Here is a 17,808-nt window from a genome sequence, read left to right on the forward strand (position 1 = left end):
GGGTTTCCCCCGGCCCGGCCCGTCCGGGCTGGCTCGGGGCACACCCCCGTACGGCCCCGTGGGTCGTAGGGCCCTCGCATCCCCCGGCCCGCTGCTCCCACCCGAGCCCGTTCTCCACTGTGGAAGCCCACGGGTGACACGCTGCCTGTGCCCAGTGTGTTCCCGCCGCGTTTCTGCGCCCGCGGTGTTGAAGAGACAGTCCCTGCCTCCCCCTGCTCCTCTTCGCTGCTGGAGCCCAGACTCCAGAGGAAGAAAGTGTGCGAAACTGCAACTGAGTGGCGTTGTTGCGCCGGCAGCAGAGGCTGTGTCCCCTGCACGCAGAGCGGGAGCGGAGCTGGGAAAGCAGCTGGAAAATGCCCAGAAATACTTTCACAGCGGTCAAGCCTGGAGATCCCTGACACCCCTCCTTCCCTCCCCCGCCCCCGCCCCGCTAGCCCGATGGCCTGGCACCCCGCGTAGCCCGGCCCGCGGGCGCGGGGGTGTGTGTGCGAGTGTGCGAGAGAGTGCGTGTGCGTGCGTGTGTGTGTGAGAGTGTGTGTGTGTGCGTGTGCCGCACCTGCCGGGCGATGCCAGCGGCCGGGCTGCCCGCCGGGGCTGCGCCGCGGCTCGCTCTTCCCGCCGCCGCCGCCGGCCGCCGCCGCTGCCTGCGCTGGGCATGTCTCTGGGGCCGGCGGGGCCCCGGCTCCCTCCGCTCCTCGGCTTATGGACGGCGGCAGCGGCAGCAGCAGCGCTAGCAAGCAAGCGAGAAGCAACCTGCACCAGGACTGCGCGGAGGAGTGGGAGCCCGCGATGCTTTGGCCTCAGTACTTTTCCTTAGCCTGTCTGGCTAACCGGGGCCATTGCTGCCGCCGCTGCTGCTGCTAGACACACAACACACACCAACATCAGGAGGGGGAAAAGTAAGGGAGAGAGGAGAAAAAAAAAAAAAAATCCCAGGAAGATGGCGCCCACCAAGCCAAGCTTTCAGCAGGATCCTTCCAGGCGAGAACGGTAACACTTTCTCTTTATTGAACCTGCAGCAGCAGCAGCAGCAGCAGCAGCCGCCGCAGCAGCGCCGGGCCGGGCCAAGCCGCCGGCGCCGGGGGCCGGGGCTGGCTGCCATGCCGGGGTGGGGGGACCTGCCGCCGGCACCCGCTGCTCGCACAGCCGGGCACCGTGAGTTCCTCCTAGTGCGCACCGCCAGCCGCCCGCACACACACACGCACACACACACACACACGCACACACTCAGAACAAGCCGCGCAGCAGCGGCCCCGCTCCGGTGGCCGCACCGCCGCGGCTGCCGGAGCCGGTGCTTGGCGGGGCGCGTTGTGGAGCGGGCGCGTGTGCGTGTGTGTGCGTGTGTGTGTGTGTGTGTGTGTGTGTGTGTGTGTGTGTGTGTGTGTGTGTGTGTGTGTGTGTGCGCGGGACCGGGAGGCCCCCCCGGGCGGCCCCCGCCGCTCGGCGGCCCTGGGGCGCCGCGCCAGGCCCGGCGTTCCGGGCGGAGGGGCCGGCCCCGCCGGTGCGGTTCAAGTGCGGCTAGGCCGGAGCGGGGGGGGCGCCGCCAGCTGCGCCCGCGGGGCTGCCCGGGCCGGCCCCCCCGCCCCGCCGCCGCCGTGCCGGCCGCGGGTGCCCGCGGCCCCCGGGGTGGGCAGAGCGGAGCCGGTGCGCGGGCGGGCGGGCGGGCGGGGAGGCAGGGAGGCGGTGCGCGGGGTCCGGGGAGGGAGGCGGGGGGTGATCGCGCTGCCCCCCCGCTTGGTTCCCGGCCCGCCGCCTGCCCCATGTACTTTTGTTGGGAGAGAGTGCTTGTGATTAATGTGCTCTGCTGGTGACACGAATTGCCCGTAGCGGATTTGTTCTAGTAAAGTGAATCTTTCTAGAAGTGACTGGTAGGAGACAAGAGTACAAGTTCATGTGATGTTACTTTGTGATTCTTACAAAAGTATTCAAAGCTCCTTTGCTACACTGCGACGAAATATATGCCCAGAAGAAGAGCAGCCAGAGGGTTTGGGGTGGGCTCTTTCCCTCCCGCCCTCTTTAGCGTTACAAGTGAACTTGAGTGTGAGGGGTGAGGAAGGTTCCTGGCTAGTTGGAAAAATGGAAATTACCATTTAGATAGTCTTTAAAAGTAGCTGGATCATGTGTTAGTCGGTTTATATTTCACAGCACAAATAAGTCTGAAAAATATTTAAACAAAAGTACTTCAGCCTTAATTTCATACTTGCATATTTTAGAATGATCAGCGTTTGTAGTACAACTTCCAAACCCCACAGATTTTGTCTAAGTAGCTGTGCCATTTTTCTTAAGAAAGCAGACTGCGTGGCATAAAAAACCTATATATCTCATATTCACCACTGAAGTGTTAGTGTGCTTGTCTTAGATACATTAGTGTTAACTGTTGCACCTTGACGAGCCTATGTTGATATGTAGCAAAATTAGGAGATACACGTAATGGAAAAACAGTGCATCCTCATATGTCAATGACTTAACTACAGATTTTCATTTTCAACTATAAACATTTTTTTTCTTAATCTTCATTCCAGTGGCTGCACAGTTTCTACTGTGTTAATAACACTTAAAGCAGCAGGTTTTTCTCCTGCAGAATTCTTTGTTGGAAAAACAATTCATATGAATAAGTCCCGTTCCCCCACAACAAACAATTCTGCTGTCTTCTTTCTGAGAATGTTACTATATTAGTGCTAAGTGTGTTTGCCAGGATAGCTTCAGTAATCTCTCCAGCAGAAGCATATTTGTGTGCCATTTTGGGAATTTCTCTGAGATAGGAATCTTGAAGATAGAATTAATTTCTAGGGGAAACTTCATAGCCTGTGCATGAGTGCTTTCTTTATCACCTGTCTCCATTTGGCATTCGGAGAAGGTAAATCAAAGTGCGCGATTTGTTATTCTGCTCCACTTGAGAGCTGAACTAAATAACACTTGGTCTGAAATTCTGATTGAAGTTGTAGGAGGATATACTGTATTTAATTTAATGCCCTTTAATAGCATCTTCTTGTTCAGCTCTGATGCTGTCATTTTAAAGGTTGGATCGGAGTAGTTTTTCCCTGTAGGGAGTGGGAGGTGTAATCATTTCAGGAGAAAAAGGTAGTCTAAATTCCTAGAACACTAATAGCCACAAACTTGGCCTAGTGTCCAAGAAGTTGTTTTTTGCCCTTAGGGTTCACTTTGGTATCACTCTGTACAGTGTTCTGGATAGTTTAGGTGTAAGTGTTGCATGTAGAAGTTGATGACATTTTTTTGTAGCAAAAGTAACATTAGTCTGTTTATTCCTTAAAGTTTTGGAGAAAATGGATCAATGCTTCAATAAACAGATACTGATGTACATTTTATTAAAAGTTGTGTAATGTGCTCATGAAATCTTGCATGTAACTATTTTAGCTGTCTTTGTACACATTCTTTCGTCTGTGGGAACCAAGATATTTGAAATACAGGAGCATATCACTTACTGAAAGGGTTTTGCAGTCTCTCAGCTACTGCTTCAGTAAACTAGTTTTCAGGATTAAGAAACCTCTAAATTAACTTTGTGTACATTGTTTTTTTAGTCTTTACTACCGCAAGTATTTAGGTAGATTGTGTTACATTTTTTCAAGCAAAAAAATGGGCTTACAAAACAGATGTAAAAAGCTGTAGTCTCTGATGTAAACAGGCACTTGAATAGTTTTGAAACTTTTTTCACCTGTTTAGGATTTTAAGAGGATATGTGAAAAGTTCCACACTTACATTTGTTTGATTTTCTTTTAAACTGTATTAGCAAATTTTACAGTTACAGCCACAATTTAGTTTTTTTCAACTGTGTGGATATACACCCAAGAAAATGAAATAGACAGAAGTGTCATGCATATTATATGCCAGCGTTGATTTGTATAGCATATCATAATATTAGAGTGCTATTGGTTTAAAGTGAAAGAGGAAAAAACCTTTATTTTGGCACTTTTTCTAGAGCATGAGCTTAAGCATAGCAGTGATAAATGATGATATGCATTGTCTAACACTTGCTTTTATATAAATAGCTCCAGAAGATTGCTTAAATGATAATCGAAAATATGAAATAGGGTGGCCTTCATATCACAAGGCCAAGGGTCTACAAATGGAAAAACTGAAATAATGAAATATTTCCAAGGCAACAGACTGTCAACAAGAACAGTAATGCATGGGCATATCATAGAGCTACCAGAGAGGATATTAGATCTTATAGCTCTAGAGCCAGGAGTTATAATGACCTTTATTAAACAGAGCCCTCCCACATTACAACAATCTTTCTGATTTCTGATTTATGGATTAGCAGTCATACTACTCTTCATAATTTGAAACATTCTCCCACCATATTTGATTTGCTGCATTTTTCTCCACTGGAATCATACATTATTTAGAGCTTACATGAGAGTATTGATCAACAAAACTTATATTAGGTATTTTCGGTAACTAATGGGATTCTGAATAACAAGGTTTTGTCTGCAGCACCATTTTTACATTCTTTACGTATATAAAGCACAACTGTTTTTTTCTTACAAACTATATCCAGTTTGCTTGTTTTCTAACAATTTGATGGCATTATATTCTAATGCTGTACTATAAGTTACAAATAATTAGAGAATTTTGTTAACAGATTAGTACAACACTTAGACCCATAGATGTTTTTAAGAGAATATGAGAATCTATTGTCAGTACCCATCTCTTTTTATTAGGATCTCACTTGAATTTCAGAGTCTAATATACTGGCAATTTCAAATCACATTTGTTTGAAACTTGGCACACAGGTTGCCAGCCCAGATGGGAATTTTACTGCAATAGGGATGTAAAACAGTTGTTGAAATTTGACATTCTAGGTGTTAGTTTCATCACCATACTTCCTAAAAAGTAAAGAGTGTTTAAATTTTTTTTTTGTTTCATAAAATGATCTTTATAACAATATCCTCTTTACTGGAAAATGTATTCTAAGATAAGAATTTTGAATAGCTGATGCTGATCATGAAAACTACCTGTTACCATTTATTAACATTTTTGGAATGATTCTTTCACTGAGGTCAGTAGAATGAAGCCATTTAACCAACGTGGCAGAAGTTCATTTGTTAGCAATTAAGTAACTGTTTACTGTTATGAAACCATTTCCTGAAATCTCGTCTCATGTGAATAAACCTTACATTCAGTTATTCCATCAGATCAATTTTATATTATTATCAGCAGTAGCTCTTGCAGGTATAAAAGCACCTCATCTTGTGTTTTCAGCATGGTCACGTCAGCATAGTCGTAGCATATTTTATAATGAATCAAACAAACTTGTTCTGCAGGATGTCACCCTGGAAATTTGTTTACATATCCTTAACATAGGATATTTTTAAGGTACATAGTAAAGACTGCATTTACACCCCAGTCGTTTGTTTCTTTGCTTATGCTTAAGGTTTGACTTTTTTTTTTCAGAAACTGCCAAAGATTTAAGGCCATGAGATGAAATGTTTTGAAAATTCATTTCAAAAGAATTACATTTTTTCAGAATAGGCTATTTCTTTCTATGTGATATTTATAAGGCTACTGTATGTAATCTTTAACATACAAAATCCCATTAGTGTGAATGAGGTGTGCGACTTTTTGTTTAATAGGACTTTGCATAATAAGGATAATTTGTAATAATATTGTATTTTGCTGCATAAGAAGATGTGCCATAGTAAGAATATAATAGTTGGTGCCATGTCTTATATGACTAGAGCATTGTTCTGTGACTAGCTCGAGCAGTGGTTTTGCAATACACAAAGTCCTAGTCAAATGAATAGGACCGTTGTGCCATTCATTTGAACAGGACTTTGAGTAGTACAAATATTCCTTAATTTTGTATGCCACAGAAGTATATTACACAGGACAAAGAAGGTACAGTAAGGGAAGGATAGTATTTGTGTCTCTAACTTGGCAGAACTGGACCCTGTCTTTGGAGAATATTAAGTTCAAGTCGTACCTTAATCTTTAGAAAAGTCCCAAATGAAATTATGTACACAATTAAAGTATACTACAGAGAATCACAAGCAAGGATAAAAGTATTTTTAACATATAATTTAATAGATGTGAATTTTTCCTCAGAGAGATAGCAATGACAAATATACTTAGTGAGAGGAGGAGTGAACTTTGCCTCTGTATGTTGTTGCAAAATGCGAAAGTCTCGAGATTGTCAAGTAAAAGCGGGGTGATTCTCAAGGAGATCCTGATCTCAGCCTGCTGCAGCCAGATACTGAGAGTTATGCCAGCCCTTAGCCGGCACTACATGCAGGTGAGAGCCGGGCACATTAAAGAACAAGTGATATGTTACAAAGAATTTGAAATGGATTGCTGAAAAGAGAGTTGTGAAGATTTTCTTACTAAGGCTATTTCCCCAGACTTACTTGTATGTCGCAATTTGGACTTTCACTCTTCTGTCACGTTCTGTCATTTGTTTGTTCTGGGAAACTTCTCACTGATGTCAGCCAATGTCTGAAGAAGACTTTAATATTAACACTGAGTATTTCTGTAGATATGCTTCTTTATTTGGCTTTGCTTGCTTCGAAAGGTCTGAAATCGCTGTTCTACATGTTTTACCGATGAGATAGTTACACACAAAAAATTCTTGAGAACTAGCAGAAGTGGCAAAAGATGTCAATGTTAGCATTAGGAATAAAATTCCAGCCCCCATTTTGACTGTGTATTCAAAGATTACACTGCCTTCATTAGAGGGATTTACATTTCTTTTACAGGCAAAACCTCCACTGAAATAAAGTGCTTTCAGAGAATGGCTTGATTGCAATTTAAAATTAGCTGTTAGCTTGATATATAATAGAAGTTCAACACTTATGTTAAATAATTTAAGTGGAAAAGTACTGTTCCATTACCTGCAGGCATGTTAGGTTTACATATGTATATAGTGAACTTAGGGGATATAGTCAGAATAATATGTATGTATGTAATCTACCATAATGTCCCAGGGGCTTGGATTTTCTGAAGAGCCTGTTGGATTTAGGCATTCAACACATTCTGCATTTTACTGAAATATGGGCACCTCATTTCTATAAGCTCCCTTTAAAATACTTGCCTGGGAATTTTGTCTCCAACAGAAATTTAGAATAGGCTTCATTAGACATTATACTGTTTTAAGCTGAATTTTATTGTGTAATGAATAGTCTTTGAACAGTCATTTTGGATGAAACTCTAAAGGGTTATAGTTTTGCTGAAATTTAGGCATAGAATGGTGTAATTATATATCAGAACTCTGATGGGTGGGGGTGGGGGATATTCTTTCCCTCTTGCTTAAATGCCATGTTTGAAAGCCATGTGCAAATTCACATTTACAATCAGTCTACTCACAACCTAGGCTTATATGACTTAGGTGCCAAAGCTGTAATTCATTTAGCAAAAGTATAATATACCAACTTTTATAAAAAAATGTTTGTTAGAAAGTTGTTTTTTCTTGGAGATGATGGGAAGCAGAATTTGTTGCTTTGTGGGAAAAAAATGTAAGTGGGCAGTTTTCACAGGTCAAGATTGAGGTCAATAGAAAGAACTGAGTGTCTGAATCTGTACAGTGCTGGCAGCAGGATTAAAAAAGGGAAAAAGTATTGAAAAAAAAAAAAAGAGAATAGCTGCCAGTGGTACTTATCCTTCAACCTTCACAGCTGAAAAAAAAGTAGCTGATTTTATTTGTCTGACTATAGTTAGGTGTAGGATTGGCATGTTTGCTTCACCTTTGCATAAATTGCTAACAGTATGGACAGGAGGTTCTCGAAAATAACTGCATTTTAAAAAACAAACCTGTTTTCTCTTGCTAAGTAACAAACAGAAGATGAACATAAAAAGAAAAACAAATACTTTGGGCTAATTTATCTATTCATTCCTTCCGTGCTGCTGTTCAGTTTTACAACAAAACTTATATTTCTTGGGATAAATCAAAAGTGCAGTAATTTTTTCCATTGGCTGAATGAGCTAGATAAATGGTACTCAAGCAGTTGTTTGCAGAATCCAAGTAGTTTACTAAAGTATCTTAATTAATTGGATGTTCACTTTAATAGTGAGGTTTCCTGTTTGTAGGCAGTGCTCTGTAACAAGAACATATATTTGATGCATAAATGATACATATGGTTTCAGAAGGCCCATATTTATTCAAGATCTATTTTTACTAAACAACTGTTTCAGATTAACAAACAACAGGAAATAAATGGAGGTGATAGAAAATAGACTTCAGATGAGAAGCATGATAGAAAAGATGCAGCTGATTCCAGATCTGTCAAACATACATGCTGTTTCTTTTATCAATCACTCTATTTATGCTCAAATTTCCCAGCTAAGAGATGCTGTCTTTTCTTTTAGTAATTTTTTTTCTATTCTGATTTTCCTTTTCATTCCTTTTTAATAGGAAGAAAAATGCTTCTCTACAGAACTGCACTTTTGAAACTGATATTCCATGCTTTTTAAGAGTAGTATTTCAAATTTTTTTGTATCACTTCCAAAAACCAGGAGTCTGCAGGATGTAGCAAACATTGCAGATCTCCTTTACTTTCCCCCCAGATTATTTGACATACTGAATGCCTATCTTTAGGAGCAGCCAGTATTTAGATTATGGATTTAGAATGCCTTAAGGAGTGATTTTTTTAAAAAAATGTTTATTATGGTACTACTGCAAAAAAAAAAAAAAGTTCTATTCATGACTTGTTTATTGCAATATTTGTTCAATTCAAATAGGAAAAAAGCCCAAAGTGATTAAGGGAAAAAGTGTGTTTTAACTGTCAGAAAATGGAAAGATACTTTGCCTGAAAAGCTAAATTAGAGTTCTTCAATATTTATTCTGCTTCTTACTAATGATGAAGAAAACTTTAAAGGATTTTCCACTGACTTATATACGTGTATACTGCAAAGTGCAGGCATGTGTTGGATATTAGATAGATACAGAATATGTTTTTGCATGAAAGGAAATAATTCTAGTTGCTCATCTTCAGCAAGCTATGTCTTACTTTATCTAAAGTTAAATGTGAATACATGTACTGGAATGGAGATTTTCTTTCCCTCTATTGCTGTGAGCAAAAAGTAGGCTCATCTTTTTTTTTTTCCTTTTTCTTTTTTTTCCCCTTTTTTTTTTCCCTCCTCATTTTTATTGTTCTGTGTAAATGTAATTTGTTAATCCTGTGAAATTTGTCATAGATAAATTTGCTTGGATTATCTTGTCACCACCGTATCTGCATTCTTTTGTTCATTGCTTATTCATAATTTAACAGTCTGGCAGTGAGCCTTTTTGGGATGCTCACAAAAGATATATGACCTCTACCAGCTGCTACTATAACCTGCAGAATGCACAGCAAGACATTAGAAACGTGAGGATTCCTCTACTGATTAAAGTGCTCTTCATTTAAACAGTCTGTTCATAAGAATCTCAGGAATCTTTGTGGATAGCAGTCTTGATTTTTCTTTTCTCACAAAATTATTTCTAACATTTTCTTCTGAAGGGAAAACTAACATTGAATCTTAAGATGGTGATGCTTAGCTCTCAGATGGACTAATGGAAATTAAATCCCTCATTATATATGCCTGTGTATACATAAGTGTCTGTGTGTATTTGCACATTTTCCCATATCTGTACCAGTTTCTATCTATGCATGTGTACATTTATGTCTATTTCCTGCAGTTTTACAATGGGAGAAATTAGTGCCCATGTGTGCTATTTTAAAACAAACTCATCCATTAGGATGTTTTTCAGCACATATTACTTTGCAGTACTAATTTACAGAAGAGTTATCCAATTTAACCCTGCTTTGGCCCTAGTGTCTTACAGTCCCTATTGTGTAAATACTCAACATTATACAGTTCATGAAAAACATTAAATATAATGTTACTTGAAGTGTAACAACATTTTAGATTTTCATTATTCTCCTGACTCAGTTTAGCATATAAATTTTTCCCTTTTTCACTTATTTTTTCTTCTTATCTGCAGATCAGCTTGTGAGTAATGGCTAGTTTTTACCTCCCCTTTGTGCTGGCACATGATTATAGTTCAAAATAATTCATTGCTAATCCATGCAGTATTGGTTCATCTCCATCACTTTGTTTTGTGATTAGAGCCTCGGGCCTGTAAGAACATCCTTCTGCACAGTTTTCTATCCTGATTTTCTTTGACGGCATCCCATTTTTTAGCTAGTTCTACCATTACTGCTCACCTACCAATCCTATTTAATTTTAAAAAATGTATCAGTTAAAAGAAATTACTATTTTGTGGGGTTATTTTTCCAGGGTTTATGAAAAATATTTGTTTTCCACTGCAGTGAGTTTCCAGCAGTGGTGTGTATAGGTCTTGGTTCATCTCAGCTGATGATGGAAATCTGACTTGAGTTTCTCATTTTTCCTTAGCAGTCTGAATTTCCTCTCTACTTATTTACATTAGGTGCCTCAAGAAGTCCAGAATCTTAAAAAGAAACACTGTTTCTTTCTTGAAACAGACTACAATAGAATAGAAATTACTGCCTTGTCATTTTCAACACAACATTTCAAGCAGAGCTGGTGTAAAATAAAGCTGACAGAGGAACTTTTAAAATATATAGGGCGTGATCCTCCTATGATCACTCTGGTTGAAGTTCACTGTTTATTGGGTCAGATATGAACTGATGTGACATTAGAAGTGGGCTTATGTGATACAATGATATTGTACTTTGATCAGATTTACATTGAATATTTCCAGATTTTGAAGAAAATCCATAATTTTATTTCCCATCAAAAGATGCTAATTTTATAAGAAGGTCATCTGAAAGATTTTTCAAGACTTTGTTTCAGCATTGAGTAGTCCTGTGTTCCTTTTAATAATTACTTTCATCTCATTGTAGCCGTGTGTTTGAAAGTGTAGGTCAATAAGGATGATCGCATTCAGAATTTCATGATCTGTGTAGTGGAACAAATTGAAAGCAAAGCCTGTATCAATCACTGTGAAGGGAGGGTTAATTGTTACTGCTTCTCAAGCCTCTGGACAGATAAACCAGTAATGAAATACTTATTGCTCTGATATGTGAATGGTTAAGGATGAAACAATGGAAACAGAAGCAGTCTTCAAAGATAACAAAAAACCAAACCAAAGCAAAACAAAAACCCCTCAAAAAAGAAAAAAAAAAACCCACAAACAAAAAAAAGGCAAAGAAAAAGAATATTTTGTACTAAAGTAAGATACTGTATATGCTGTGTATGAACATTTTGAAAGTAATTTTATTTTCATCTAATAGAGCCTTCTAGGAATGGTGTAAGACAGTAGAATGTATAAGGTTTCTAAAGCAGAAATAAAACATGAATTTTACAGCTTTTATTATGCAAACAATTTAAAAGGTTTTACATTAAGCCTGGACCTTAGGTAAAAGTAACATTTCTACGTTAAATGTTTTCTTTTCTTTTCTCTGTTTTAATTTGAGGTACCTTAAAGTGTTTATTTCTTTTCTTTCTTTAAAAACACAGCTGTATTTACTAAATCAAGTATGTTTTGTTTTCATGTGATGTTGTTTTAAAGCATTTTGCCTACAGCGAAGCAGGACTCTAAAAGAGTGTTTAAAGATAGAAGCAGAAAAATAAAAATAAGTGCAAAACCAAATTACGATACTGCAGTAAATATTTAACTATTTCTAGATTGTGAACTTAACATTTTAAACATCTGTTAGTTACTTATATGTTGAAATATATGCAAAAATATTTAGCCAAATTGAAGTCTTAGGCCCATGACAATCATCTCAACACAGTGGGTAGTTCTGAAAATTAATGAGAATGATAATACTGTAAAGACTGTTCCAGAGTTTGCCCAAATTCATTATCTAAGACTCTTGTTAAGAACATCTCAAAGAATTTTAACCAGGAAAATATATTAATGGTTCAAAAGCATTTTTCAAAATGGTGATTTATAAAAGTATAATGGAATTATATATGCAAGAGCTGTAGTTAGAAACACAAATAACACAGGAGCAGCACATTATGAAGGAACATTTTCCAATAGCTAGACTACTTGGCTTTGATTTTGTCCGTAGGTGTCAAGGCTTCCTTAACAATTTATATTTTGAGATGAAGGCAAAAAGTGTAGGCAAAAAGTGTAGGCAACTTATAAAAAGAAAAAAATGTTTGTCTCATTGTTAGCTACTTAATGAGGCCTAGAGCTGCTTAAAAGCTGAGCAAAATAATTAATAATTTTAGAATTTGTGTAAACATCTTTTAGCACTTTGAAACATCGAAAAGCACTTTCAGGAGGAAGGGTGATGAGACACATCTTTAGATTTCTCTTCAGAATGTTAAGAATTTCCTGTTGCCTGTTTCCTGATGGGATTGACGCAGCTGTGTATCATATGGAATGAAAGAGGAACCAAGTGCCTGACTTTGTTTTATTCAAGTCTTCACTTAAGAAAATGTATGTGTTGATTTTAGCTCTTTTTTCAACACATCACTGATATGAATGCTATACACAAAATTGTCCAAATGGGAGCTAATTATAATTAATTTATCTTTTTTCTAAGGGACAGAAAATGTTAATAAATAAAGTACATCAGTTAGAATGGCGGTGAGTTTTGTTTTTTCCCCTTTTTCTTTGCTGTGTAATGAAAAAGAGAGAGCTTGGAAGATTACTGTTATTTCCATTTGTATTTTCAGAAGTGGTTGGTGTATAGAAGTATCTGTGAGTATTTGCATGTGCACGTGTCATTGTTGGAAAACAAGTTAGTTTATAGAGTTTCTTACTCATTTTGGCTGTTGTGCAATCACATAGCCCATCTACAAAGCATCTTTCATGGGAGATGTGAATGCAAAATAGAGAGGAATAGGAGGATCAAAAAAAATTTAAGTAGTTATTTTGTTCTAGCCTGTGCCACTTCGTGGACCAATTCTTTGAAGACAATCCAGGGTGGGAAACGGACTTGTTAAATTTTTTATTAATTTCCTCCTCTGGCAAGACAAAGCTTAGCAGAAGATGGCAGATGTGTTTGACTGATCTGGGAATGGGTCACAAAGGTGATGCAGATCCATAGCAGTGGGGCCACCCTTCGGCTTGTGTCCCGGTTCCGGGTAGAGCCCATAAAGCTGTGTGCTACTCACTTCCAGTTGGAATTCATTATAGCTCAGGTCAATATGATCTTCTCAAAGACTGTATAAGGCAAATTCAGTTGCTAAATGAAAGCCCTGGGTATTGCAATACTATGAGTAAAGCAGCTTCTCAGCATCTTGCTACGGCCCTATGCTACTGAAGCAGGAGCAGGCACAGTGCAGAGTGCATTGCAGCAATGGCAGTAGTGCTAAGGGCATGCTGAAAGGCAGAGCAGAGGCACATGTGAATCACTTCTGAGACTGTCCCTACAAGCAAGATATGGACTTCTAAAGATCACTTTAATGATTGTAAATTGCACTTTAAATCTTAAGCTTTGATTCTCTCAGTCTGCCAGCCAGCTGTGAAAACAGTTGACCATGTCCCTGTTCTTTTTGCCCTGTGACTTCTTGGCAAATGTCATCTTTCTGCTGCTTTTGGATACTTTGATCACTTCTTCAGCACATCCTTTGGAGGATCTTTCTCATTCATTACCCAGTTTTGTGTGGGAGTTCTGCAACATGCTGTCTCTCAACCGCCCCCTTTTTTCCCCCCTTATTCTGCTCTTCATCTTTGCATAATCTTATGTGGAAAGACAATTTAAGTATCATCTCTTTGCAGATGATTCATAGGCTTATGGTATATCTATCTCAATGAAAATGTAGTCTTGCTTCTCTGTCATCTCCTTATTGCCTATCTTGGATTCCCTTAGTCAAAACAGATCTCCTAGAGTTCTTTACAAGCCCTCCATCTACTTTTCAAGTAACACTGCTATATTGCCTGTTAGGAGGGGTCTGTAATTTGGCACTCTCACTGATACAGACCTCTTCCTCGTAGCATAGTAGTTAAAAAGGCAAGTAGATTATTTGGTGTGAGTAGGAAAGAAATAGAAAAACAAACTGAAAACATGAATGCCAATCTATAAATCCAATGTGTGAAATCTATCTGTGGTGTGTATTTTTGTTTTCATGATGTCAAAAAGACACTGTAGTTTGAGATAAGGGCATAAAGGCTGATGAGATAGATGGAAGGAGTTTTGTCAGAGGAAGAGTTAAAGTAAAATACTTCCTCTTGGAAAAGAGATGACTGAGCAAGGCCTCAAGAAGGTAGTTGGAGAATAAGTATTCATTACCTTTAATATTATGAGAACAAGGAAACATTTTGTGAAATTCTCAGGAAGCACTTTTAAAACATTTAACAGAAGCTGTAATTTTTTGGTTTTGTTTGTTTTGTTTTGTTTTGTTTTTGTTTTCATGGCTTTTCTGTGTGCCTCCCTTCCATCCTACCGTGTAGCATGCAATTGCATTGCTCAGTGGAATTCCTTGCCAAAGGGTGTTTTAGAGGTCAAAATACGAACAGGCTCAAAAATGCATCAGGCATTACTCTGTTACATCTCTGAGGAGCTGTAAAGTGTGATGGTGATGATGCAACTCAACTTCAGAAGTTTTTACACAGCTGACTGCTGGATGCTGACATGGAATGTAATGGGAAGGGATGCTCTTTCTCTGCTATATTGTTTTTTTACTGACCTAGTGTAACTTTTGTTCTGTTCTGAAGTTCTTTGCATTCAGACTGCATCAAAGTCTTGCAGGCTTTTTCTGCCTAACATTCATGCTCTATGCTCTCCTGCCTATTCTTCAGTTAAACACTCATCCTCACTACCATTGAGAAATATTTATTCTCCAGTCCTACCTATCCAGAATTGTCTTACAGAGATAATTTTCAGAGTGATAGACAGTCACACTGACCATGTCTTTTATGTCCCCCCTAATATTTCTGGTTCATGAAATATTAGTATCTTGCCCTAAGTTTCAAGTCCTTCTTCACCCAGCTCCATCATACTATTTCTCACTATCAAGGTTTCCCTTCAGGCTGTAACACCAGCCATGTTGCCCATTTACTATTTTGCAAACACACATTTGTTTTATACCTTGTGCTTGGACTAGAATTCCTTTGTAACATCACCTTTTGGATTCAACTTTCTTCCCAAGTTGTTCCTTACTTGAAATGCTTACAAAAGCATCAAGCTCCTTCTAACTAGATATCATTTCTTGTGATGTTAGCTGCTGTCGTCTTACTGCTTCTAAATATTTTCCTATCTCTTATTTGATACTTGCTCCCTAAGATTTTGGGGGCTCAGGGCAGGGGTTTTGTCCTATGGTACGTGGTTGCATAGTGGATGTGTTAGTACTGCTGTTACTGCTGCTGAGTATTTTATCAGTGTGCTTGGTTGATCTGGGATGATGAGTTCCTGTAAGAGAAGTGATGTCTTTTAAATGTGTTAAGGTGTGAAAAGCTTTTATGAAATTCAGAGGAGATGGAACAAATTAATGACAGAGTAATCCACTGAATATTACTAAATGCATATTTATTTGAGGAAATGCCTGCACTTAAAATGATTGGATGGAGACTTTGGGTGCATACTATATATGCTGTCACTTATGTTGTTCCTTGCAGCTACTTTTGAGGATTGTTGGAGATGGGATACAGGAAACGCTGGTCTGACCCAGTACTCCTGTTCCTGCATTGTTGTGTAGAATGTTTCTGGAAGCTGTAGCAAGTCTCCTTGGTGATTCTCTTGCTTAGAAAATTGTTGAAGACAATGGTCTCAGTTAAATAGTTTTGGCTACTATAATTTTCAGTGCATTTCATGAATGGATATGAGATGTGTCACAGCTTAATTACTCTTCCTACCTAATGTAGTTTTATCTCATGTTGATGTGATTAAGGAAGAGCTTATTTGGACTGTATGGACAAGGCATCATACCATACAATGCCTAGGAAAAAAAAAAAGAGTGCCTGCTTTGAAGAGTTCATAGTTTTAATTGGTGTTTATTCTTCATTTGTTGGAAAGGGTTTGCTGTAACACAGTTAATTTTACACTCCTATTTGAAGTTTTATTTTTTTTTATGATCAAGCAAAGTGCATATTAAACAGATTGAATTCAGCAAAATTAAATGCTTGGATATTATTTTTGCTTGGTGAAACCCCAATGGCATAAAATTAATTGCGGTGCTGACTTGAAAATTGCAACAAACATGTGTGAACTCCAGCATGTATTATACTTTTGGACCAGGATGCAGGCTATTTTATACATGATAAAAGTAAACAAAATCAACTAGTAATGGTATGGGCATTAGTTTAAAGGACGTGTAATCAAAATATGCTTTGATCACTTTTGTCAAAGGTATGCAGTATTGGACCCATATAATTTCTGTATGCTATTTTTTGAGAAATAACTGATTTGTAATAATTGTTTTCGTAAATATCTAAGTTTGCATGTTAGCAGAGAAAAGTTATCATGTATGTAAGTTGCTCAAGTTATCATGTATGTATATATGCTCAAGTATTTGAAGTCATATATTTCAGTATTATCAGTAGTCATATATTTCAGTTGCAATGTAGACTTGGCACTATTAGAAAGGCTTCAGGTTTACCTAGGTAGCTGCAGGTACACAATTTGCTCTTTCTTGAGTTCTAGCTTAAAATAATTCCTCTTGTATTGATTGGTTTAAAGAAAGAGAGGTGAAAGACGAATTATGGAATGCTGTTCATCAGGAGGTTGATATCCATAACTAATTATATAGTAGTGGTCTGATAACCAAATCTTTATTCAGGAGGAGAGATTTGGAGAGCTCCAGGAGGGGGAATTGAAAGTTGGGTGGGCACATTTCCTGTCACCTTGAGAGGGAAACTGCTAGTTGTATACTAGAAAATCATTGTGTAGAGCAGACTTTTGTGGAAGATAAATACAGCTCAGAAACCTACAGGAATGTGTTGGAAAGAGAGTGAAAGGAAGCTGGAATTCTTCCATGGCAAATTTGGAAGTGTAGGAAAAAGTTTGATTTATTTTCAGGTTAGAACATCTATCACCAGTTTTGACCAGGGCCTGATTTTACTGTATGATGTCATGAGAGGCTGAGACTATGACTCGCTTCAAATCCCAAACAGCTGAGGTTGGCAGGAACCTCCGGAGATCATCCAGTCCAACCCCCACTGCTGAAGCAGGGTCATCTGCATCAGGTGTCCATGACTGTGTCAAATTAGGTTTTGAATATCTCCACTGATAAAGATTCTACAACTTGTAGAATCAGCTGACCAACTTGTAGTGTTTGACCACCTCATGGCAAAAGAGGTTTTCCTAGTATTCAGTTGGAGTTGCCTGGATTACAGCTTCTGTCTTCATCTCTTGTGCTAAAACTGTACACATCTGCAAAGGGTCTGGCTCCATCTTCTTTGTAGCATTCCACTAGATAGCTGTAGACAGGAATGTCTGCATCCTGTGCTTATGGATGAACAAATCGTGTTCTCTCAGCCTCTCATACTAGTGCAGTCCTCTTTGTGTCTTGGTGGCTTTCTGCAGTGGCTTGCTCCAATAGGTTCCTGTATTTCTTGTCCTGGAGAGCCCAAAACTGGACTGGGTGCTCCTGGTGCAAAGCCACAGGTGTTGGGAAGAGAGGGGCACCTACTGCATACATTCTTAGTTAACAGAGCCCAGAATGCCATTGGCCTTCTTTGCTGCAAGGCTGCACACTAATGAGGCCCAGCACAGCCCTGAGATGTGATTTTTTGTGTGGAGTACACCAGCTCTGACATTTTAGAGCTGTCTAATATGAAACACGGATTTTTTGCATGTTAGTGCAGTATAGTGAATGCAAACTTTGCAACAACAATGTTAAGGATGGCTCAGTAGCAGCAGTAATTTTGAGTGGCTGAACAAACCCTGATTAAAAGATACACTGCTGAAGATGGTCAGTCTTCAACAGTGATGAAAT

General features: G+C 39.2%; 1 protein-coding gene across 2 annotated transcripts in view; it reads left to right on the forward strand.

The window, feature by feature from the left end:
- Positions 1–429: 429 nt before the first annotated feature.
- NPAS3 (neuronal PAS domain protein 3) overlaps positions 430–17,808 on the forward strand; it is a 591,155-nt gene continuing 573,776 nt past the window's right edge. For both annotated transcript variants that reach the window (XM_059849891.1, XM_059849892.1), the window contains exon 1: positions 430–990. In XM_059849891.1, coding sequence (XP_059705874.1) covers positions 941–990 — 50 coding nt within the window. In that variant the 5' untranslated portion in view covers positions 430–940. The remainder of the gene's footprint in view (positions 991–17,808) is intronic.

This window comes from Haemorhous mexicanus, chromosome 6 (genome assembly GCF_027477595.1).
Source record: "Haemorhous mexicanus isolate bHaeMex1 chromosome 6, bHaeMex1.pri, whole genome shotgun sequence".
Classification (NCBI taxonomy): domain Eukaryota; kingdom Metazoa; phylum Chordata; class Aves; order Passeriformes; family Fringillidae; genus Haemorhous; species Haemorhous mexicanus.